General features: G+C 42.3%; 1 protein-coding gene across 2 annotated transcripts in view; it reads left to right on the top strand.

The window, feature by feature from the left end:
• The window catches only part of Fbxo42 (F-box protein 42), a 63560-nt gene that overhangs the window by 3808 nt on the left and 34361 nt on the right, over positions 1 to 25391 (top strand). Inside the window, exons 2-3 of one of the 2 annotated variants that reach the window (XM_038334114.2) lie at positions 18567 to 18832; positions 22417 to 22533. In XM_038334114.2, coding sequence (XP_038190042.1) covers positions 18583 to 18832; positions 22417 to 22533 — 367 coding nt within the window. In that variant the 5' untranslated portion in view covers positions 18567 to 18582. Of the gene's footprint in view, positions 1 to 18566; positions 18833 to 22416; positions 22534 to 23504; positions 23568 to 25391 lie in introns of those variants that run through there. The other variant, XM_038334117.2, reaches the window with a different exon arrangement.

Genomic DNA, 25391 nt, shown 5'->3' with positions numbered 1-25391 from the left:
GTTATGATGCTTTCTACACAGCCTGTCCCAGTTAGGCTTCAAGTTGTCAAAGATCCAGCAGTCTTGGGAGAGCCTTTGTGAGTGAGTCAGAGGCGCAGACAAGAAGCATTCCCTCAGTGAATGTCCCTTAGGTTCTGAATGAGGAAACTTCAGAGTTACACTTTTTATTTGTTTATTTTTGGATACACTAGCACACGAGCATTGTGTTTTAGTTGCTTCTACAGGGGTGGCTATGATGATGGAGAGTGCTGGGGACCTGGCCCCAGCCTTGCAAACAAGACAGATATTTTGCCGCTGATCTACATCCCCAGCCCTGTTTTATGTTCTTATTTTTGTTTTTTCAGTGTGTGTGGGTCTTTTGCCTGCATGTAGGTTTGTGCACTGTGTACATTCCTGGTGCCCACAGAGGCCAGAAGAGGGCATTGGGTCCTGTGAAACTGGAGTTGCAGAAGGTTTTGAGCTGCCAAGTGGTGCTGGAAATCCAATTCAGGATGCTTTTAATTTTGTTGCTCCAACCCTCTATCCTCCCCCTGATTGTTTGTTTGTGACAGGTTTAGTTGGTCCCAAATTGGCCTGGAGCTTGTCATCTTCCTATCATCCTAAACTCTGTAGGCTTGGGGTTACAGATATCTGCAGTATGTCTACCATGGTATATTTTCAGTGGCCTTGAACTCAGTGGGATTTGTGATCCTCTTGCCTCCGCCTCCCTAGCCCTAGGATTGCAGGCCTGTACTACCACACCCGATTTATTTGGAGCTGAGGCTCCAGCTGTAGGCTGTGTGTGAGTGCTAGACAAGCACTTACCAGTGAGCCACGTACCCAGCCTCTTGTTATTCTGTATTGTGACAGTTTGTTACATGGAAGAAGGATATGACCTATATATATAAGTCATTTTAAAATTACCTTGAATTGAGTACATAATACATGTTATTTTTGAAATTGTTCCTGTGACATTACAAGTCTTGGAAATTATGACTTAGTAGCATTCCTGTTGCTTGAACTTTCATTTCCTTACTGATGCATATATTAGTGGGCAAATTTGTTGTGAATTCTAGATGTTCTTGTATTAAATTTTTTGCCTTGATTTGTAAAAAAAAAATATTCATTTTCTTTTTCCCAGTGTTACTCTATTTTGCTTCAAAAGGTGGAAGTATTTTATGGTACCTTGAGATGGTGTGTTTTTATGTGCGTATATGAATCTGATAAACATGTAGGTATTATATAAAATTTTATTGTTCTGTACTGTAGCTTAGTTTAGCTGACTCATGCACCTTCTTTCTTTTCTTCCTTGACTCCCTCCCTCCCTTCCTTCTGAATTTAACCAGGGACTTGTGCATGCTCTAGTCACAGCCCCCACTCTGCCACTTTCCCGCTGGGGTATGTCCTCAGCCCCTGACAGTAACTGTTTCACATTTTAGCATAGTCATGGGCAGTTTTGAGGCAGTTAGCTTCTACAAGGGCAAACGGTTTCAACTTTAGCTAGTAACATTCCTTAGACTAGTTAGCCATGCTCTTCCAAATGCTCCTTTATTCTCTAGTCTGTTTAGATTTTTTTTTTGTTCTTCATTATAAAGTTTCTTTTAAAAATTAAAAAATCTAATACCAGTCGGTGGTGGTGCACACCTTTAATCCCAGTACTCGGGAGGGAGAGGCAGGAGGATCTCGGTTAGTTCAAGGCCAGCCTGTTGTACAGAGTTCCAGAACAGCTCCAAAGCTACATTAGAGAAACCCTGTCTCGAAAAACCAAAAGAAAATTCAAAAGCTCAAAAGCTCGCTCGCTCTCTCTCTCTCTCTCTCTCTCTCTCTCTCTCTCTCTCTCTCTTTCTCTCTCTCTCTCTCTCTCTCTCTCTCTCTGTATGTGTGTCTGTCTGTCTGATGAAACCTGAAAATCACAAATTGGCTAAACTGTCTGATGAGCAAGCCAGCACTGGGACTACAGGTACATGCTGCTCTGCCCTGACTTTTGTGTGGGTGGTGGTCTGAGTTCAATACTTTCTCACTGAGCTGTCTCCTGAGCCTTAATTGTGGGAGTCTTTAATTCAGACATTTCTAGAAGTAGGTTGTGTAAGTCATCTGGTGTGTACTTTAAAAATGTTAGAACTGTCTCCAGTATTCAGAATCTGGGGCAGGGCAGAATGGGGATGTACATTTGATGAGCGTGGCCTGTTTGAGATTGGTAATGTGCACAATTAGCAAAAGGACTTAATGCCACCAAGCTATAGACTTTATAGACTTCAAAACACTAGTGAGTGGAATCGTTCATTACAAGAAAAAGTTTATACAGGGCAGGGAGGGGGAACTTAAGAAATGCCTTGGCAATTAAGAACACTTGGCTGTTCTTCCAGAAGAGCTGGGTTCAGTTCCTAGCACCCAAAAGGTGGCTAACAATTGTCTGTAACTTCAGTTCTATAGTACCTGATCTCCTCTTCTGGCCACCAAGGGCACTGCATGCAAGAAGTGTACAGACATACATGTAGGCAACACATTAATTCACATAAAATAAATAAAAAGTAAATCTAAGAAAGCTTTACTTTTTTTCTTTTTTGGTATTTTGGGACAGGATTTCTTGGTGTAGTCCTAGCTGTCCTGGAACTCACTCTGTAGACCAGGCTGGCCTTGAACTCAGAGATTCCTCTGCCACAGACTCTGCCTCCCCAGTGTGTTCTATCACTGCTGGGCTAGGCTAATCTCAGGAAGTTTTTAAAGAGATCTGGGGATGTAGCTCAGTGATTTGTGTTTGTCTAGCACGCAAAGGCCCTATTGAGTTCAATCCTCAGCTTTCCTTCTCTCCCCACCCAAGTAATAAAAGCAAAGAACATATCTGGTGGAGGAGAATTGTCTGTAATCTGTCAATCATGTTTTAAATAAAACGCTGATTGGCCAGGCAGGAGGTAAAAATGGGAAAACAGGACAGGAAGTAGAAATGATGTAATGAGAACAGGAGAATTCTGGGAAGGAGGAAGTTGATTCCTCCCACTCCTGCTCAGATCACCGAAGCAGCAGGATGTGATCTGCCCCACTGAAAAAAGGTACTGAGCCACATGGCTAACATAGATCAGAAAAATGGGTTAATCAAGATGTAAAGAGTTAGTGAGAGGCTAGAGCTAATGGGCCAATCAGCTTTATAACTTAAAGATCTCTATGTTATTTCTTTGGGGCTTGCCGGCTGTGGGGTACTGGGCGGGACAGAAACCTAAACAAGCAGGCCTGGCCCGCTCTTGTTACACATATCAGGGCTGGAGAGATGACTCAACAGTGCATTGTGCTCTAGCGGAGGACTGGAGTCCAGTTCCCAGTACAGCTCACAACCACCTGTAACCCCAGCTCCAACTCTTATTTCTCTGGCCTCTGTAGGTACCTGCACTCAGTCCTATACATATACTTAATTAAAAACAAATCTTTTTAAAATTTTTCTTAAAGATTAATTTATTTATTATGTGTACTGTTCTGCCTGCATATATACCTGCATGACAGAAGAGGGCACTAGATCTCATTACAGATGGTTGTGAGCCACCATGTGGTTGCTGGGAATTGAACTCAGGACCTCTGGAAGATCAGCCAGTGATCTTAACCTCTGAGCCATCTTTCCAGCCCCTAAAAACAAATCTTAATAAAATGTCATGCTAATGACCGAATGACCTTTCGATTTAAAGAACAAGTGTTCAGGGGGTTGAGATAGTGTCTCACTCTTTTTTTTTTTTTTTTTTGGTTTTTCGAGACAGGGTTTCCCTGTAGTTTCTAGAGCCTGTCCTGGAACTAGCTCTTGTAGACCAGGCTGGCCTCGAACTCAGAGATCCGCCTGCCTCTGCCTCTGGAGTGCTGGGATTAAAGGCGCGCGCCACCACCGCCCGGCTTAGTGTCTCACTCTTTACTCAGTATGAGTGGCCTGGAAGGCATTTACTTTGTAGCCCAGGCTGACCTTGAACTTTTTTTTTTTTTTTTTTTTTTTTTTTTGAAACAGGGTCTGCTATGTATCATTGACTGGACTGTAGATCAGGCTGGTCTCAGACTCATAGAGCTCCAAGAGCCTCTGCTTCTCAAGTGCTGGGGGAAAGGCATATGCCACCACGTGCAGCTGGCATCTCATATTTGTAATCCCAGCAGTCAAGATGTTAAGGCAGGGGATTGCTGTTAGTTTGAGGCCAAACTGGGCTATAAATATAAAGTAAGACCCTGACTCAACCTCATCCTTTCCATCAAGTCGGGAGGAGTGTCTGGGAAATCTCTGCCTGCTGATCAGTGTTGTTGAAACTGAGCTGACATGAAGGAATGAGCAGACACTATCCTAGCAGCTTTATATCTTTTCCACGTGTCAGTTCAATGTGTTCAACTTTGTCTTTGTATTAACTTCTTCAGTGTGAAGTACCTAGTGGAATCATCTAGGAACAATACTTCATGAGACATCTGAGCACTCAGTGGCTGAAGCAGGAGGTTTGGCTGTTCTGGACTGTAGAGAGAGCTCGTCTAGCATGTCCAAGATTGATTCCCCAACATTGAAAAAGAAAACCAAAAGATACAATTAGAATTTGGGGTGCTTCTACTTACTTGTTTGCCAGTACAGCCTACATTGATGCACTCTCTAGTTGGAAATGTTTTCTGTTTTTAATTTTCTTGTAGTGTTGAGGATTAAACCCAGAGCCTTGAACATGGTAGTGCACATGGTACCTTGAACAGATACCTTGAACATGGTAACCACTGAACTAAACCCCACCCCATTTCAAGTTTTGATTTATATCTTGCAGCTTTAATGAAGTTGCAGACTAAATGTGGTATCTTATACCTGTAATCCCAGCACTTGGGAGGCTGAGGCAGGAGTATAGAGAGTCGCTGGCTACCCTTGGCTTCACAGACCCTGTCTGGCAGGGGGGACAATAATAACAGGATAGCTAAGTCCTTAGAATCTCGGTGTTGTCCCTCTCTTGTATGGACTGCTGTGTGGTGCAAGGTGTCAGCGTTACTGTAGAGTTTGTTAACGGATTCTCCCATAGTAGTAAATGTGAAACAGTGAAACAGGAGTGTTTATTATAGTTGGGCATTTTCTTACCTGGGGGTTCTTTTCAAGAATTTGGCCGGGCAGTGTCTTGAAAAAAAAAAACCAAGAGAAAAAAAAAAAGAATTTGTCATGTCTGTCTGCCTGTCTGTGTTCCATACTAGGGTGGAATTGGGGCCTTTGCATAGGTAAGTGTTCTGTCTTTTTCTTGGTTAAGTTTTTACTCAGCATATAAAGTACTGGGTTTCATTTTGACATTTTCATATGCATGTATTTTTTACTTCTCATGTTTGCTCCTCTTCCAAATATTCTAAAATTTGTTACTTTCTTGTTTTTATTTTTTGGATTTTCGAGACAGGGTTTCTCTGTATAACAGCCCTAGCTGTCCTGGAACTCGATTTGGAAATCAGGCTGGCCTCAAACTCACAGAGATCCACGTGCCTCTGCCTCCCGAGTGCTGGGATTAAAGACATGCACTACTATGCCTGGTTACATTTTTTTTGAGTGTGGAGGTGCCATGGTACAACCTGTGGAAGTTATTTCTCTTCTTCCACCATGTCCTTGGTGGTCAAATGACCCTTGCATCTACATAGAAACTGGTCAGCAAGAGGGAAGTGAGCATTTCTTTTTTTTTTCTTTTTTTAAAGATTTATTTATTTATTATGTATACAACGTTCTGCCTCCATGTATGCCCGCTTGCCAGAAGAGGACGCCACATCTCATTACAGATGGTTGTGAGCCACCATGTGGTTGCTGAGAATTGAACTCAGGACCTTTGGAAGAACAGGCAGTGCTCTTAACCGCTGAGCCATCTCTCCAGCCCCCCAAGTGAGCATTTCTTACTCTGCCCTTTAAATGCTAATCCTTAAAACTGAATTGCAGTGTTGCCGACTGTAGCCATCCCTGCTTTCCCACATGTGAAAGTACATTATATTGTTGCAAGGAGGAAGAGCCACTTGTTTGTCCCAGCTGCCCAGAACCAAAATAATCACACCGAAACCATATTAATTAAATCACTGCTTGGCCCATTAGCTCTAACTTCTTATATTAATTGGCTCTTATATTAATTTAACCCATTTCTATTAATCTGTATCGCCACATGGCTGTGGCTTACCCAGTAAAGTTCCCAGTGTTCGTCTCTGGTGGCTCCATGGCTCCTCTCTAACGCTGCCCGTCTTTCTCCTAGCATACAGCCTAGCTTTCCCTGCCTAGTTCCATTCTTCCCTGCCATAGGCTCAAAGCAGTTCTTTTTTAAAATTTATTTATTATGTATACAATATTCTGTCTGTGTGTATGCCTACAGGCCAGAAGAGGGCACCAGACCTCATTACAGATGGCTGTGAGCCACCATATGGTTGCTGGGAATTGAACTCAGGACCTTTGGAAGAGCAGGCAATGCTCTTAACCTCTGAGCCATCTCTCCAGCCCCCTCAAAGTAGTTCTTTATTCATTAACTAATTAAAGCAACACATAGATAGAAGGACCTCCCACACCATTTCCTCTTTGTTTAAACAAAAAGGAAGGCTTTAACTTTAACATAGCAACATTTCATATAACAAAACAGCTATCAAGAATTACAGTTACAATATTTATATTTACTTTTTTATCCTTTTTTTAAACTCCATTAAAGACTCCAGAAGGGGGGCTGGAGAGAGGTTAAGAGCACTGGCTGCTTTTCCTATGGTCCTGAGTTCAATTCCCAGCAACCTCATGGCAGCTGGCAAACAATCTGTAATTAGATCTGGTGCCCTCTTCTGGCATGGAGGTATATAGGCAGGAGGAACATTGTATAAAAAAACTCCAGAAGGGTATAATATTACTTAAGTAAACAGGAAGTGCATTGTAAGCTACTTCCAGAACTCTAGAATTGACAGAGACATCTTGCTGCCTGGACAGTCACCCAAAGTTTTTCTGTACTGTTGGGGCATCCATCTTTTTAGCTCACAGACCCATAGTATCCAGCAGACTTTTCCACAAAACAGGAAATTTCAAAGACAGTTCCACCTATACTGGCAGTTTGTCTGTCATATTTTTCTGTGTCTTGCAGAATCTCTAGCCCACTCTTTTATGAAGCAGGAACCCCGAAGGATCATCTCACCTTTAGGCAAATTTAGCAGTCATTTCTCTGTGGGTCCTGCATGTCCAGTTTATCAAGAAGTCTAAGCAAGAGCAGATTTTTGCCCAAGTGGGTAGCCAACTCCATAAGGAGTCTCTTCGATGCCCATCATCCTCTTGAAGTAATTGGAGCAAATGTGTCTTCTTGTCATAAAAAGTCCTACGTTCTTAAACATTTTAAATGCCATATTCTGTAGTCTTTGAAAGGTTTGAAGAATGCCTATCCATCTGAAATACATCTCTGTACATCTAGAAAACCTAACTAACATGACTACAAACTTGACTATTATAGATGACTATCTATTACATTACATTTTAAAGTGAGCTGCACAAACACAATACTGTAATCAAGAGCAGAAATATATATATATATATATATATATATATATAAAATAACAAAATTAACCTTAAATTTGTATCAATAAACCAAGATCCATACCCATGCAAATCTCTACAGCATTATATGGGGTGACACAGAAAACAGTCTGTAATGGCATTTTCCATGTATCTGGGCATGGTTCTTTTTTGTTTTTGTGATAGTCTCCTGTAGTCCCAGCTGGACTGGAGTGTATTATGTAGATGGAGCTGGGCTTCAATTTGCAGTAGTCCTTGGTCCTGGGGAGAGGGTATGAGTCAAGGCTGGACACTGTATCTTTTTGTTTGTTTGTTTGTTTTGTTTTGTTTTGTTTTGAGCTGGTCTCACCACGTACCACGGCTGTTCTGGAACTTACTAGGTAGATCAGACTGGCCTCAGACCACAGAGATTTACCATCTCTGTCTCCCAAGTGCTGGGTGGGATTAAAGGGTGACCACCACCTGGCTAGACCCTGTATCTTGAAGCTTACTTGCTACCTTAGAGCAAATTCTAGCTGTGCGTGCTACATCTTATTATCTTCCTGCTATTTATTGTCTTGTCTCTGCTTCCGTGGAAACCATAGCAATGAGAAATGAAGTGTGGGTTTTAATTAGGCAGGTGATTAGTGGGTAGACTCTAGCTTGTGAGGTGGTGAAAAGGAGACGCTCTCTGCATGGTTGCACTGGCTTTCGTCTTGTAGGCCACCTTACTCAAGTGCTCACAAGTTCTAAGATGGCAGCAGCTCCTGTGTAAGGGATCGAAGGTCAGAAGGAGCTGAGAGGCCTGCCACGCTCTAAGCAGAGAGGGATACTTCAGAAGTGGGAATGGCAAGCAAGAATAGAAGTCAGGGGTTCAAAGAGATCTGAGGACGTCTGAGGACCAGGAGCTGAATGAAATCTTGGAAATGCCACTAATCTTACTGGTAATCCCCTGGGCACAACAAGGTATATACTGGCTGATCATTCTAGTTTTTGTTTGTTTTGAGTCATTGTTTCTCCATATAACCTAGGCTGGCTTTATACTTGCTCTGTATCCTCAGGCTGACCTAGAACTCAAGATCCTCTTGTCACAGCTCCCGTGATGCTGAGATTACAGGAGGCCATGCCCCTGCCCCAACCAAACAGTAGAATAAACCAGTTAGGCATCCTCTGATCCAGTCATTCTTTTAATTCTGACACTACCTAGAGGCAGTGGTAGTTTCAGATACCAAGGTTGAAGGTTCATGGCTGCCAGAGAAACTCCACTCCCCACTCAGATGCCAACTGTAAGTCTGGTTTCTCATGTCCTTTGGGCTCACAGAACCCCTACAAACACATCTACTACTTTATTATGAAGATAGGGATGGGGCTCTGGATTGCTGGTGGATTGCTACATGAGTATCTGCATTTGGTCCCATATAACAAACTAGATGTGATCCCAGACAGGAACACAGCTCACAGCACTGAGTAGGGCCCTTGTAGGAGGATTGCTGGAGTTTACTGGCCACCAGTCAGAAAACGCTAGCTCTGGAGTCGGTGAGGGACCCTGCCTTAAAGGAATAAGGTGAAGTGATGGAGAACTCTTCTCTGGCCTCCCTCCATGTGTATGCACAAGACACACACAAGCACACATACTCGAGCACTAAAGGCTGTAGATGAATGGAACACATCACCTTCTACATCCTCAGTCGCTGGGATCTCCCCACACCCAGGTTTCCTCCTCCTCCTCCTCTTCTTCCTCTTCCTCTTCTTCCTCCCCCCTCCTCCTCCTTTTCTTCTTCTTTTTTTTTTAAAGGCAGACTATTTTAGAGCCCAGGCTGGCCTCAAACTCTCTATTATAGATGAGCATGACTTTGAGTTCCTGATCTACTGCCTCAGCCTCCTGAGAGCTGGGGTTACAGGCTTGTACTACTGTGCCTAGTGTCTTTTTTTTAGTTTGATTGATTAAATCACTGGCCATTGGTGATCAAGTTAGCAGTTGGAGGGTGGGCCAGTGTGCTCACCTTCTAATCATGCCTTAATCTTGCCTGTGATTGCCAGCACCAATCTGGAAGCTCTTGGGGCTGCAAGTTGTAAGTCAGCTTATTAGTACAGAAAGAGTCTACTTTGGAAATGTTTTGGTTTTTAGGGGTTGTGTGCCAAGAAACAAAAGAAAGACCAATTATATATTTCATAATTATCACAGTCACACAGGAATTCTTAGCATTCAGCATTTCAAGGTTATATTTTACATCTAGTCATTAACATTAATTTTGTCAGTAAAGGACTTTATGGTCATTCATTAGAGTATCGACAGCCAGGCATGGTAGTACATGCCAGTGATCCCAGCACTGGCGAGCCAGAGACAGGCAGATCAATGTAAATTTGTGGCCAGCCTCAATACCTATGGAGTTCCTGCCTTAAACAACAAAGCACAGGGACTGTTGTAGTGACTCAGCAGTTAAGAGCAAACCCATTGACCTGGGTTTGGTTCCCACCACCCACATGGTGGCTCACAACCATCTGTAACTTCAGTCCCAGGGCATCTGATAATCCTCTTCTGACTTCCACAGGCAACAGATGCACATGTGTGGTGATATTTTGTGTTTTAACAAATAAAGCTTGCCTGAAGATGAAGTGAGGCCAGGCAGTGTTGACATACACCTTTAATCCCAGTACCAGGGGGGTGGAGATAGGAAGGGATGTGGCTGGGCGGAGAGAGGAATATAAGGTGGAAGGAAACAGGAACTCAATGTAGTCCAAAGTAGCAGTCTGAAACAGTCTGACCATGCAGTCTGAAGATTAGTACAGACAGGGTTGCCCCTTTAGTCTGGAGGATTCGGCAGAGGTAAAAGGTGTCTCTTTTAACTGGCTGCACTGCTTCTTTGCTTTTCAGCTTTCACCCCCTAATATCTGACTATGGGTTTTATTTATTAAGAACAATTAGAATTTGTATCACATATGTGATACACAAACATATATGCAGACAAAACACTCATACACATAAAACAAGGTGATAAAACAGCAACTAAAGGTGTTAACATTGCTGAGGAGTGTATTGTAGAGAGGTGAGTTTTTAAAGGCGGGCAGGCTTCCTGGTAACATCCGTTGGAGGTTAGCAAAGGTTAAAAGTTCATCAATGAAAAAAAAGAGTTCATCAGTGTTAAATGCTTGTAAGCCCAAATTCTTGCGGAAGACTCTTTTAGCTGTCTGTGGAGCCCACTCATCTCCACCTAAGGTCATTTTAAATTCTGTGAGTAACGAAAGGGGTAGTTGAGGCCAGCAGAGCTACTGTAGTGAGCTCTAGACTAGGGGAACCAAAGCTGTGGGACCCAGTTGTAGCGTTGCTTCTCTCATTATAGCCACCTCCAAGGAAGGTGCTCGAAGCTGCCTCTGCACATGTGTTGTGTGTATATGACTGCAGTGGAAAGATGCCTTAAAATTACCTTAAGCCCCACTCTTGTTTGCATGTTTAAGTGGATAAATGTTGCCAAATGAAGTACTTCAACTTTTCTTCCCTCTGTTTTCCTTATGCCTGTGCAGTAGCAGAATGCCATTTGTAGATGCTCTAGGAGATGTTGGAAAGAATAGTTCACTCTGCAGAACTGGAGTACAGAGCACAGTGAGTTAAGTTAATAAACTGAACCTTGTGTGGACAGACCTGTTGTGGATGAGCGAGCTGCTCTGCTCCTCTTAAACTGAAGCCATGAAGTGGTGGGCTTATGATGTCCCACGTTCCTCTGCATCATGAGTTTTCTGGCCTGTATAACTTTGGAATAAGACTTGGACTTTTTCTTCAGTGGCATTAAGCTAATATTATGTGAGAATCTATTAGTAACACACCAAGCTCTGTGGAATAGGGTTATGAAAGTCTGTGACTTGACTTAATAAGTTTCCATTGATATAATCAGTTGGCGTTTATTAGATAAAAGTAAAATACAGTGTTAGGTAGTTAAATCTTATTAATAATCTAGACCTGAATAATGTGAGAGAGCTGGACATGGTGGCACAAGCAATCAAGAAGCTGAGACAAGAGGATTACAAGTTCTAGACTAGTCTGGACTGGATAGAGACCGAGTTTGGAAAAAGGCACTGTTTGTAAATTCCCTTTTGATTTGTACTGTATTTTACAACCAAAGCCCTCTACTTAAAGTTATATATCAAATTATTTTTTATTTTTGTATATTTTTAATAATTTAACTTTATTTTATTTACATTGGTGTGAAGGTATCAGATCCCTGGACTAGAGTTACAGACAGACAGTTGTAAGCTGCCATGAAGGTTCAGAAAATTGAACCCAGGTCCTGTGGAAGAACAGCCAGTGCTCTTAACTACTGAGCCATCTCTCCAGCCCCTGTATGCCAAATTATTATAAACAGGGTTATCCTATACTTTGTATCATCTTTTCTTAGGTGTAGAAATTCAGGGCTAGTGAGGTGGCTGTTTGGGTAAAGGTGTCTGCTGCACAAGCCTGGCAACCTGAGTTCAGTCTCTGCAACCCCCAGCCTTCATAGGGGTAGAAGGAGAGTTGTCTTCTAACCTCCACACATATGCACCTCCCCCATCAATAATAAACTTACCTATAAAAAAAGAAAATTAGGGCTGGAGAGATGACTCAGCGGTTAAGAGCACTGCCTGATCTTCCAAAGGTCCTGAGTTCAATTCCCAGCAACCACATGATGGCTCACAACCATCTGTAATGAGATCTGGTGCCCTCTTCTGGCCTGCAGGCATACATGCAGGCAGAATACTGAGAATACTGTACACATAATAAATAAATAAATAAATAAATCTTTAAAAAAAAGAAAATTAAGCTCTCAGGTGTAGTGGCACAAGCCTCTAATCACACAGCCCTCTGACCGCTAAGTCAAGAGGAACGTGGATTCAAGACTGAGTTAGGCTCTATGAGACCTTGTCTTTAAAAAAAAAAAAAAGTGGAGAGAGCTAGTGTCTCCATTTTTGGCTGAAGATGTGGCTTGCTTAGTGGTAGTTATTGGTATGTGCAAAATCCCAGGTTCAATCATCAGCACTGCATAAGGGTAGGAGGGTACAGGTCTCAAAAAATAGAAGTTTGAGCCCAGCCATGGCACTCACCTTTATTCCCAACACTTGGGAAGTAGAGGCAAGTGGATCTCTGTGAATTTGAGGTCAGCCTGGTCTATACTGTTAGTTCCAGTACAGCTAGAACCATACACTGAGAAACCCTCTCTCGAAAAATAAAACAAAACAAAAATAACAACAAAAAGTTTGAACATTACAGTTTGGTATAATAGGAGGCTACTTGTTCATTTCCCGGCAGCCCAGACCTGAAATAATCACACAGAAACTATATTAATTACAACAGTGCTTGGCCAATGACTTAGACATATTCCTGGCTAACTCTTATATCTTAAATCAACCTATTCCTATTATTTTCTATTTTACCAGTAGGCTCATAGTTTATCAGTAAGGTTCCGGGATGTCTGTCTCCTTCGGCAGCTACATGGCGTCTCTTTGACTCTGCCTGCTTTCTCTCTATGTCTCTGTTTGGATTTCCCACCTGGCTTTATTCTGCCCTGCCATAGGCCCAAAGCAGATTCTTTATTAATCAATGGTAATAAAACATATTTATGGCATACAGTGGGGAATTCCACATCATCACTATGATTATGCTTTTCTACAAAGTACAGAAAGTTGAGTCTAGAATGCATGGTTCTTCATAAGAAAAATTTGGAACCTAGAGTATGTCTACTGATTGTTTAAACCAGTGCTCTTTATATCAGCATGTGCTTAGTGGTAGCAAATCCTTTGGCTGCTGCATATAGACAAGGAGAATGAGTAGTTGTGAGGCTGGCCCATTTCTACAGCCTCTTATAAGTCCTAAGGCACTTTTATTTAATATTGACCATTGTAAAGAATAGTATGATTTGGGACTGGAGAGATAGCCATATGGTTAAGAGCAATGGTTGTTTTTCCAGAGGATCCAGTTCCATTCTTAGCATACACACATGGCAGCTCACAGCAGTCTGTAACTCCAGTTTCAGGGGCCCTAAAACTTTCTTCTGACCTCCAGGGGTACCAAGCACACATGGTACACAGACATACCTTGTAGACAAAACATCCATTCACATAAAATAGTGTGTGTGTGTGTGTGTGTGTATAAAGTATGATTTGAGCCTGGTGCCACTTGCTTGAAATGGCAGCACTTTGGAGATTGAGGCAGGAGGATCACAAATTTGAGGATAGTTTATCTAAGCTATATAGAAATTTCTAGGCCTGGACTATGTCAGAAGACTGTCCCAAATACAAAGAATACTGATGGTTAGTACAGTAACAGAGATAGGTAATTTGAGGACATATTTTATTTTCCTATTTTATTGAAGGGAATCCTTTTTGGGTGACAGACATGTTAACCATTGAAGAAACCCTCACTCTTGCTGACATCTGTTATTAAATGTGGGTTCTTTATAAAGCCACTCAGTGGTGTCTGTATCAGAGGAACTCAGTTTGCTAATAGCAACAGTACAGCAGTGATGCCAAAACATTCTATTCCTTTTGTTGCTCTTAAATCATTGACTGCCAGAAGTGAAGGAGTCTCCCGATTATGAGCTTCCGTTACTATAGATAAGATATTTTAATTTTGTGAATGTGGTCATAACATCTGTTTGAGTGCATCAATGGATTTTATCCTTTTCTCTAGTGTGTTTTTCTAACTTCCAGTTACCAGTTTAAGAAATAATATTTTGAAACCCTTCCATCCCTACTTTCCTATTGATGTTCTGAAATCCTACCTGTTAGCCAAGCTGAGTTCAGCACATCTTACCACAGTGGGTCAGGTCCCCACCTACTTTGAGCTGTTCAAGCTTGATACCACACACAATTTAGCATGTACTGCTCTGTGCTATTGCTCACGTATATGTTATTAGCTTATTCTCTCTTTGTATCTGCTGTGAGATCCAAACAGTATTAATAATTGAAACAATTGTATTTATGTGTGTGTCCCAATATGTGCATGCCACAGTGGGTATGAGAGGGCAACTTTTGAGAGTTGACTTTCTTCACTATGGCATCCAAGGATGGAACTCAAGTTGTTAGGTTTGAATGACAAGTGCTTTTTCCATCTCCCTGACCCTGAATGTAGTATTTTGGTCCATGTATGTTGGGAGAAGGCAGTTAGTTTATTCCTGGCTGCTCAGCCCTGAAATAATCACACAGAAACTGTATTATTTGCAATACTTTTTGGCCAATAGCTAACTAGATTTTTTTTTTTTTAGTATATATGATTCTATTTATCTCAGGGTCAAAAGTTGGCAACATTAATCTCTTGTATTAGCATTCAGGATAAGGCTGGAGAGATAGCTTTGCAGTTCTAACTAGTTCTTATACCTAGAATTAACCCATTTCCATCTATCTATCTATCTATCTATCTATCTATCTATCTATCTATCTATCTATCTATCTATCTATTGGGTTTTTTGAGATAGAGTTTCTCTGTGGCTTTGGAGCCTGTTCTGGAACTAGCTCTTGTAGACCAGGCTGGCCTCGAACTCACAGAGATCCTCCTGCCTCTGCCTCCCAAGTGCTGGGATTAAAGGCACGTGCCATCACCGCCTGGCTCCATTTCCATTTTATATTTTACCACAAGGCTCATGGCTTACCAGCAAGGTTCCAACTGACAGCTTTCCCCTCTGACAGCTACATAGTACCCCAATGACTCTGCCTTCTTTCTCCCAGCATTCAGTTTAGTTTTCCTGCCTAGCTCTATTCTGCTAAGCCACTGGCTAAAACAGATTTATTCATTAACCAATAAAAGCAACACATAGACAGAAGGACTTCCCACACCACATGTACATGTTATATTGTTGATAATTATTGACTGTGTGAAATATGTCAAAATATTATCCCTTACAATTTTTCTACTTTCTGTAACTTTTCATTTGACTTGGCATAAAGATAAGGATGATAATGGCGGTGTAATCTTAAGGTTTAGCATAATCTTTGGGTGAACCCTGTTATGACTGTGTATAGATTCCTCATCCAGCATTGTTTGCATCAGCAGGAACAGCACTGGCTTCAGCTCACACTGGAAAATGCTTTAGGCCAAATGAAAACAAACAAAATCCAGAACATCAAAAACTGCCTCTGTGTCCTCGGGGGTTGAGTACTTGGTAGAGGAAGCAAAAAGGAAGCACTGTGTGAATTGGTGCAGGCATGCAGTACCAAGGAGAGGCACCTGGCACCTGTGTCAGGGCGGAGCTAGCAAGCCTTTAAGGCATGGCATTATGCTTCCCTGAACCATACGAGGGTTGACAGTGAAATCTCCTTAAAACTTACAGAGGCCGTGGGAATGCTGCTGCACAGATTTTCTAACTGTGCCTTTAGAAGATTTGGACAGGAAGTAAATTGTTCACTCTGTATGAGAGAAATGGAAATGGAAATGGCCTTCTATGGCCTCTGATTCAGTTGCTCTGAAGCCGATCTGGACTCACTGTCAGTGTTGTGGTGGGGCTGGCAGGTGTATCTGAAGTAGATATGAAAAATTACCTCACCCAGTGGGTCTTTTTCTTGGACTTTTTTCTTTGTTGAGTTTAGGGTAGAGTGAGGTTAGTGTAGCTTCAGTAAATTAGAGAAGGGAATCAGTTGTGTACGTGTAGAAATGAAAACAGAAACAAAACTCTTTAGGAACTTAGGGGACTGGTGAGGGGTGAGAATGGAGTCGTAGAGGAAGCAGTAGCCTCAGTATATCATGTGCCTTACACCTTATAATCCTAACATTTGGAAAGCTGAGGCAAGAGGATAACTGTGAGTTCAAAGAGAGTCTGGGCTACAGGATGTCTCAAAAAAAAAAAAAAGCACTCTTTTAATACCTTTAATCCCAGTACTTGGGAGGCAGAGGCAAGTGGATCTATGAGTTCAAGGCTAGCTTGATCTATAGAGTGATTCCCATAATAGCCAGGGCTTTTATACAGAGAAGTCCTGTCTCAAAAAACCAAGACCCCTTCCCAAAAGAAAGAAAATAAAAAAGCTATATTCCTTGTGAAAAATTCAACTACATTGTTTGCCTCTTTGAAGTTTGCCAGAGCTTTGCTGTAAGTTTTCTTGGAGTGGTCCCTAGCCAGTGCCTTAGCTAAGGAGCGATACAGGAGCTTCACGCTGTCCATCCTTCACCAACTAACTAGCTGTCTCAGTAAGGTCTGTGAGACAGGCTTGATAAGCTTGGCATCATGATCTGTGTCTCCTCTTATCTGAGCCCTGCTTCTCCCACATCCCTTAGAAAATTTACTCAGCACTAAACCTTTTTGGTCATAATTCTATTTAGTATCTTCTCCTTTTAGTCTAACCGGGACACAATTCTCTTTTTGAGACAGGGTCTCACTGGGTCGTCCTGGCTGGCCTTAGCTCACAAGTTCCTCCTGCCTCTTCACCTCTCAAGTATTGGGATTAAAGGTGTGCACCACTACACCTGTTCTTATATAAATGACATTTCCTTAATTTTACTGTTTTTACCTTAGGCTATATATATGCAAATGATTTATTTGCCTTTGTGTATGATACAGAATTTTCTTTCTAGAAATTTTTGGGAATAGAGCTATGCACAAAAGGAAATGTAAACTGTCTGCACTCTCTCCACTAGAGATAACTACTAGCAAGAGCATATTCTGAGCAGCTCTCGTGAGTGCACTAGTATTCAGCCCATGAGTTTTTCACAGACAGAACACTCCTGTTCCCAATTAGGAACAGAATTTTACCAGCACTTTTGGAACTTTGTGTGTTAATCATTGTTCTCATTTATAATAGCACAAATTAGCTTTGAATTTGCGAAAATATGCGAAAATAGTCGTGTAGTATGCATTCTACCCTATTTTGCTGAGTGTTGCTTGTGAGACGTGCATGTGACATGTACCTGTCATTTTTGACTTAATGGGTTTCCATTGTGAATGACAGTTCACACTATTGATTCTGTTGTTAGGCATTTGGGTTTTTATTTTTATTGCCTAGATTTGTCGTATTTTCTGTTGTCCATATTGCTTTATAGTTTGCAGTTTAGCCAATTAAGCCTGTTCTTAGAACAGTTGTTTTCCTCTAATTAAATTGTTCTGTGAAGTGCACTCTAAGCATGCACTTTACTGTTGAACCATACCCTCTTTCAAACTGAAAGCCCCCTCCCCCCGCACACACACACCAGGTCTCATTCTGTACATTAGACTAGTCTGGTGGGACACAGGTGTCTGCCACTGTGCCTGTCTTAAAGCTGCTAGGGGGTTTTTGGTTTGGTTTGTTTGGTTTGGTTTTTTTGAGACAGGGTTTTTTCTCTGTGTAGCCCTGGTTGTCCTAGAACTCACTCTGTAGACCAGGCTGACCTTGAACTCAGATATTCACTTGACTCTGCCTCCCAAGTATTGGAATTAAAGATGTGCACCCCAACCCCTTGCCTCCCCCAACCCCAGCTTAAATTGCTGTTTCTTAATTCAGATCTTCCCAGGGTTCTTCTGCTCTTCTGTAACCCAGTTAGTTTTTCCTTTTCAGTGGGAGGTTTTGGGTCACTGAATGTTCCTTGAATCATGTATTAGTCAGATCTAAGAGAGTTAAAGAAATTATGAAAGAACAGGTTTTCCAAGTTGTTTTTTTTTCTTTTGTTTGTTTGAAATGGGGTCTCATCATGTAGTTTTGTTGGCCTAGAGCTCACTATTTAGGATTAAAGGTGTTACCATGCCACTCTTGGTGGTGGGTTTTTTCTTTTGTTTTTAAGATGATTTTTAATGTGTTTGAATGTTCACCTGCATGTGTGGTCTTTGTACCAACACGTGTGCAGTTTCCATAAAGGCTAGAAGATTGTGCTGGGCCCTGGAATTGGAGTTCAGGGTATTGTGAACCATTTTGTAGTACTGGGAACCAAACCTGGGCCCTGTGTGTGCAGTGCTTTTAACTCTGAGCCTTCTCCCTAGCCCCAGTTTCCTTGTTTTAAGGTTACACTAGAACTCGAGGAAGGAGAATGTGATGATGAACTTGGCATTTGCCCTCTGTCAAATTAAGGTGGTCTCATCTAGTGTGAGGAAGTGCTGGAGCAATTTCATGCTGTGTAGGAAGTAATCCACAAGCCACTTGGGTGCTCAGTTGCTTCTGTGCTTCTGAAAGTTGTTCCCTAATACTTATTTCTTACTCACTACAGCTTCAAGTGGGATGTCATGGCCAGCTCCTCGGACAGTGAGGATGACAGTTTCATGGCTGTGGACCAAGAAGAAACTGTACTGGAAGGAACAATGGAGCAAGATGAGGAATCCCACCCAGTGTTGGAAGTTGAAGAGACAAGACATAATAGGTCCATGTCTGAGCTGCCAGAAGAGGTTTTGGAGTATATCCTGTCCTTCCTTTCACCGTATCAGGAGCATAAAACTGCAGCTCTGGTCTGCAAACAGTGGTATCGGCTTATCAAAGGTACTATGAGAAAAACAGGTTCTTTCAAGTGTGTGTGTCTGTGTATATACCACATGTGTGCAAGTATCCCTGGAGGCCAGAAGAGGGCATCAGATGCCTTGGATCTTGAGTTATAGAAGGCTGTGAGCCACCTAATGTGGGAGCTGACATTGAACTCAGTCCACTGGAAGAGCCGCAAGAGTCCCTAACTGCAAAGCCCTGGTTATGTCAGCTGTTATTGCGTAACTTAGTTTTAGATGCCCCCCCTTTTTTATTATTACTGTTATTTTTTTTTTTCGAGATAGGGTTTCTTTGTAGTTTTGGAGCAGACTCACAGTTGAGAAAGAGGAACATAAAAGTCTCCAGTGACAACCACTACCCCATCCCCCCAAAAAGTAACAGCCTGGGCAGAAAGCTACTGAAGGAAACTCTTAGGCTCCCTTTTTCTTTTCTCCCTTAAAGACATGGTTGTAAAAATTAGTATTAGATAAGTTAACACATTTTTCTTATCTTGGTTAATTTTATAAACAGCTAGAATATTAATATACAATAGAATAGAATATATAATATATAATAATAATTAATAGTAGTAGTAGTAGTAGTAGTAGTATTTAATTCATTTGCAGTTTCAAAATGACAGTTGTTTTGTTTTTGAAGATTGGTTTATTTGGCGCACTCCTGTAATCCCAGCATCTCTAGGAGGCAGAGGCAGGTGAACCTCTGAGTTTGAGGCCAGCCTGGTTTGCAAAGCGAGTTTCAGGACAGCAGAGCTGTTACATAAAGAAACCCTGTCTGGAAAAATCAGTGTTTTTGTCTGCATGGATTGTCTGTGTTCCATGTACAATACCTGGTGCCTGTGGAGATCAGAAGAGGGCATCATATCTCTAGCACTGAAGTTACAGACAGCTGTGGGCCTTGTGTGTCGGCTGTGTCTGTGTGTTGTATGTACTTGTTAGTGTGGGTGTATGCATGTGTGTACAAGGATGTGGAGCCAGGCAGACTTCCAGTGTCTTTCCTCATGTGCTCTTGACCTTCCATTTTTTAAATAATTTTTTTTTTAATGAAGCAGAAGTGGAGGATAATTGGATCTCTGTGAGTTCGAGGTCAGCCAGGGCTACACAGTAAGACTCTGTTTTCATAAGGAAAAAAGAAAGACCCTTTCTCAAAAATAGAAAGGTGGGGCTACACTGCTCCCTTGAGCCTGGGCCCACACTTGGGTGTACCTGTGCTCTCAGTGTCTCTGAGTACTTTGTGCTCTCGAGGTCGCTTATGATTTTATTTTAAAATCATGGATGATTGTGTGTCTGTCAGAGTGTATGCCAGTGTGTGGGTGTCTTCAGCGGTCAGAGGTGTCAATATTCCCCAGAGCTCCATATGCATATTCACTACACAATACATTTTTTTTTTTCCTTTTGGTTTTTCAAGTTAGGTTTCTTCTGTGTAGCCCTGGCTGTCCTGGAACTCATTCTGTAGACCAGGCTGGCCTTGAGCTCTACCTCTGCCTTCTGAGTGCTGAGATTAAAGGTGTGCGCCACCACCACCTGGCAACCATCTGCTTCTAAAGCACAGTGTTTTCTGATCTTGCAGAGGACCAAGTAGGATTTCGTCACCCTCGTGATGGTTCACAACTGTGTGAAGCTCCAGTTCCACAGCATCTCACCAGTCTCTGGCTTTGCCAAGTACCACATGCACACAAAAAACCAAAAAAACAAAATAGGACATTAATAAAATTAGTTATTAGAATGATGCATTAAAAACTAGATTGTTCCACAAACATGAAGCTTTTACTTTTTAAAATCCACTGCATAAACACATATACTTTTTGACACAAGGTTTCCATGTGTATGGTCCAGGCTAGACTTGACCTTATCATCCTACATCTCAGCTTGGCCTAATACTCTACTTTAAGAGAAATTTTAGGTTCACTGTCACTAGTGGTAGGCACAGAATTTGCTTTCTGCTTATGCCCCTGCTCACTGATAGCCTCCATTCTTGTCAGCACTGCCCACGGTAGTTGTACCTTGTTGCAGCTGAAGAACCTGTATTGGAAGAGCACCACCACCCAGAGACCATTATATCAGAGTTCAATCTTGGTGGTCTCCATAGTATAAATTTAGACAAGTATATAATGTCATATTTACCTTTGGAGTAAAGCTCTCAACCTGTTTAGGGTCTCACCATGTAGTGTGGCTGGCCTCTAACTCACAGTGATTCACCTGCCTCTGCCCTTCTAAATGCTGAATTAAAGGTATAGTACTACTATGCCTGGAAAACTCATAACTTTAAAAAGTTACTTATTGCCGGGCGGTGGTGGCGCACGCCTTTAATCCCAGCACTCGGGAGGCAGAGGCAGGTGGATCTCTGTGAGTTCGAGGCCAGCCTGGTCTACAAGAGCTAGTTCCAGGACAGGCTCTAAAAAAGCTGCAGAGAAACCCTGTCTCGAAAAACCAAAAAAAAAAAAAAAAAAAAAAAAGTTATTTATTAATTTTATATGTATGTGTGCGTAACTTGGGTGTATGTATGTGCACCATATGTGTGCAGGTGCCTGTGGAGGCCAGCAGAGGGCATTGGATCCTCTGCAATTGGAGTTATAGGCAGTTTTGAGCCACCCAGCATCTGGAAAGTGAACCTGGGTCCTCTGCAAGGACAGTAAATGCTCTTAACCGCTGCACCAACTCTCCAACCCTAAGCTCCTAATATTTAACTATTTATTTTTATTTCATGTGTATGGCCGTTTTGCCTGCTTGTATGTGTCTGTGTAACACATGTATGCCTGGTGTCCAGAAGCATATGTTGGAGCTGAGTCTCTATGTAGGTGCTCAGACGTGAACGTGGGTCCTCTAGAAGAGCAGCCAAGTGCTCTTAACCACTAAGCTATCACTCCAGCCCACCCAAGCTCTTACCTTTTTAAAAAATATTTATTTATTTATTATGTATGCAGTTAGCCAGAAGAGGGCACCAGACCTCATTACAGATGGTTGTGAGCCACCATGTGGTTGCTGGGAATTGAACTCAGGACCTTTGGAAGAGCAGGCAATGCTCTTAACTACTGAGCCATCTCTCCAGCCCAAGCTCTTACCTTTTAAGACACAGTCCTCAGACACACACTCAACATTTCATAATCTGTTATATAATAATCTCCTTCTACGTTCTTGCTTAAGCTGGAGGATTCCTGCTCTAACTGCAGAGCTTTTTGAGCAGCGGTTACATTACAGATACTGCTTCATCGTATTCCTTCACAAAGATAAATTACTCCCACCCCTTTGCTTTGTAGTAAGTGCTACCAATTATCTTTATTGCCATGGGGTATAACTGAGAGTGGACAAGGGTTATCATATGAGCTGATTTAGTAACTTTGCACACATCTCTGAATCTCCTGTACCTTGGTAAAATGTAGTTCTTTTATTTTGACATTCCTTGATTCCGCTTTTCTTTGAATGGAAATGAGAGAAATTTGGACTTCCTCAAAACATTTGATGGCCTATACAAGCGATAAAGCCGTTAAAAGATACAATTTTAATGATCCGTCTACACACACACACACACACACACACACACACACGTTAGGTATCCAAGCTGATGCCTTTGACTTTGTTCATCTTTAGGTGTAGCCCACCAGTGTTACCATGGTTTTATGAAGGCTGTCCAGGAAGGAAACATTCAGTGGGAGAGCAGGACTTACCCTTATCCCGGAACCCCCATCACGCAGCGCTTCTCCCACAGTGAGTATCCACGTTGGGAAAGCAGGTCCCACACTGCCCATGATTGTGTTTCTAGACACTGTTTTGCAGGCATGCATTTTGTTTGGCATTTTAATTAAGAGAATGCAAAATGAGAGTTTCTAACAGTTAGGAAAAAGTGAGTTTATACATGTTGTGAAGGCTGACGTGTAACTAACACAGTGATAGAATGCTTGCCCACCACGGCCCAGGGTTCGATCCCTGACACCTCAACAAATGAGTCGCTGGGCTTTGTTAATTTCACATTGTTCTTCATTTGAGTCTCCACCAGCCCCAGCCTCCTGAAGGCAAGGATTCCAGGCATGTGCCTCCATACCTGGTTATATTTTGAGCTTTTGGTAGGAAGGAGCATGTAGTTATTGCCTGTGTCATAAAAAAGTGATCCCAAAACTGAGCAACTGGAAACAGTATTTCTTAACCTGTTCTTGAAGATGTGGGACTTGGAGATGGTGTACTGAGTTCTGGTTTAGGAATGTTTCATAGAGTGGCCATCATTGCTGTCCAGAAATTCCCTGTCCTGAAGCTTTACTTGGTACTGGGCGACCTCTTCAAAGGAAGCCTCAGTGTCTTATTGCATGGACCTCTAGCTAGAGCCAGGCACAGTCAGCTGCATACTGTAGAGCAGGTACCCAAGATGGAAGGAAGCCAGGGTATCTCTTCACCATCTGAAGTGAGTATATCTCTTCCTTTCTATTCCCTTGGCCACACAAGGACGGTATGGGTTGTAAATAATAGGAGGTGAAGATCCTTCAGTGCTACCTACCCCAGATTGCTATACTTATGTCTGGAGATGTTCAGAAATAGTTATGATTCGTTTATTGCTTTGAGGCTAGATGAAAACAGACCAGGGAGGCAGGTAAAGTGTTGTGTGCAACTCTCAAAAAGCTACTTTTATACTTGTGCTGCTCTATCCTGTTCGAAGAAGGACATCCTTGAGACCTGTGGGACTCACTGAAGTCAAAAATGTGAGTGTGTGACCATGGAAGACCCTGGGTTACAAGAGTAGTTGAGGACAGGTGAGTGCATCCCAACTCTAGGACCCACATGGTGGAGGAGAACCGGCTCCTGCTGGTTATCCTTTAACTGTGCGTTGTCCTCTGACCTCCACATTCACGCTGTGGCACGGGTCCCTTCCCCCAGTGAATCAATCAATAAATATAATGGGAGAAAAAAGAATAGTTTAGTGGTACTGCCTTGATCCATGCTGAAACAGCAGTCTACCCCAGTGCTTCTGAGGTGTTTGTGCCACTGCCAGCACAGAGAGAAGTGGCGTACATGCCTATCAGGACAGCAGGGGCAGGAGAGTTTCAAGACCAGCTGGACTGTTTAGCAGAACCCTGTCTTAGAAGCAGAAGGCATCATTTCTGCTGTTATTGAAAGAGTTTTGAAATGTTCTCAACTGTTTATGGATCATGATTCAGAATGGCTAGACTGGATGATATTCTGTCAGGGTCCATATTTGAGTCAGTGTGTGTTACTGCTACAGATAGAGGAAGAGATGTTGACAGGGCTTCTGAAGACTGTTGCTCTGGATTTTGCAAGGCTGGGATTGATTGATGTCAGGGCTTCTTGCTGAGGTCAAGCTCTTTCCCACTGAGCTCTGCCCCAGCCCTGCGACTGTCCCACAGTGAGGGAGGAGTGAGTCTGGATGCCTTAGTCAGCTGTGCCACCACAGCAGCGCGCACTGGAGGCTGTCAGCTTCTGAATGGGAGGCTTCCCTCCCCCACACTGCTGGACCTTGCAGCTGGAGATTAGAGGCCCTGTTACTATGAGCCTCTGGCAAGGGTGGTTTATCATGCTGCTTGAAATCCAGGAAAGAGTCACAATGTAATTTTGTAAAAAAAAAAAAAACAAAAAACAAAAAACCTATCGTTTTTCTTCTGGTCTGTTTTTCCCATGTGTCCTGTACACTGCCCAGCTGACTGACAACTGAAAAGGACCATTACAGAGAAAAGGGCAACTTGCAAAATAGATTAAAAACTAAGAATTCCAAGACTGGTGAGAAGGCTCAACAGGTAAAAGTACTTGCAACCAAGCCTGACAGCCTGAGTTTGATCCCTAGGACCCAGATTGTAGATGGAGAGAACTAATTCCCAAAAATTGTTTTCTCACCTCCACACATGGCACCTTGGCATACATGTTCTTATTTAAGGCCGCAGAATAAATAAATAAGGAAGGAAATAAAGAAAGAACTTCTTTTTTGGAGACAGGAAATTTCTCTGTGTAGCCTTTGCTATCCTGGAACTCACTCTGAAGACCAGGCTAGCCTTGGACTCACAGATACCTAGGCTTTCTTCTGCCTCCCAAGTGCCGGGATGTGCCACCACCACCACCTGGCTAATAAATGTAATTTTAAAATTAAAAGAAAATTAAGGGTTTAATTTCCCCCCCTTGGCACCTTCCTTTTTCTATTGTGTATCTATTCTTGATCCCTCAGTTTTCTTTCATATCCCTAATTCATGTAGATTCAAGATCTGCATTTTTGATTCTTCACTTGTTACCATGGAAATACTAGATGTTTCATATTCAGTTCAGCTAAAAGTAGAGCTCAATGGCCCCCTATTTCCAATTTTCTCCCTTCCTTAATTTAGCAAATGTCACCATCATCTTAAATGAGGTATTGCACTCACCCTCAGTTCCCGCCCTCAATCCAAGCTGACTGTAGTGGTGCATGCTTGCAGTCCCAGTTTTTGGTGGTGGAGCTAGGAGTTATTATTTTTCAAATAGTTGTTACCCAGGGTCAACTTCTTGAAAAGAGAACTGAGGGGCTCTATGGTAGGCCAGGGCTTAACATTGGTTGTGAACCTGTGTTGCCCCCTCGAACTCATATGGTGAAGGAC

This window comes from Arvicola amphibius, chromosome 6, assembly GCF_903992535.2.
Source record: "Arvicola amphibius chromosome 6, mArvAmp1.2, whole genome shotgun sequence".
NCBI lineage: Eukaryota > Metazoa > Chordata > Mammalia > Rodentia > Cricetidae > Arvicola > Arvicola amphibius.
The sequence above is the reverse complement of the archived record's forward strand: the minus strand, read 5'-3'. Positions and strand labels throughout refer to the sequence as shown.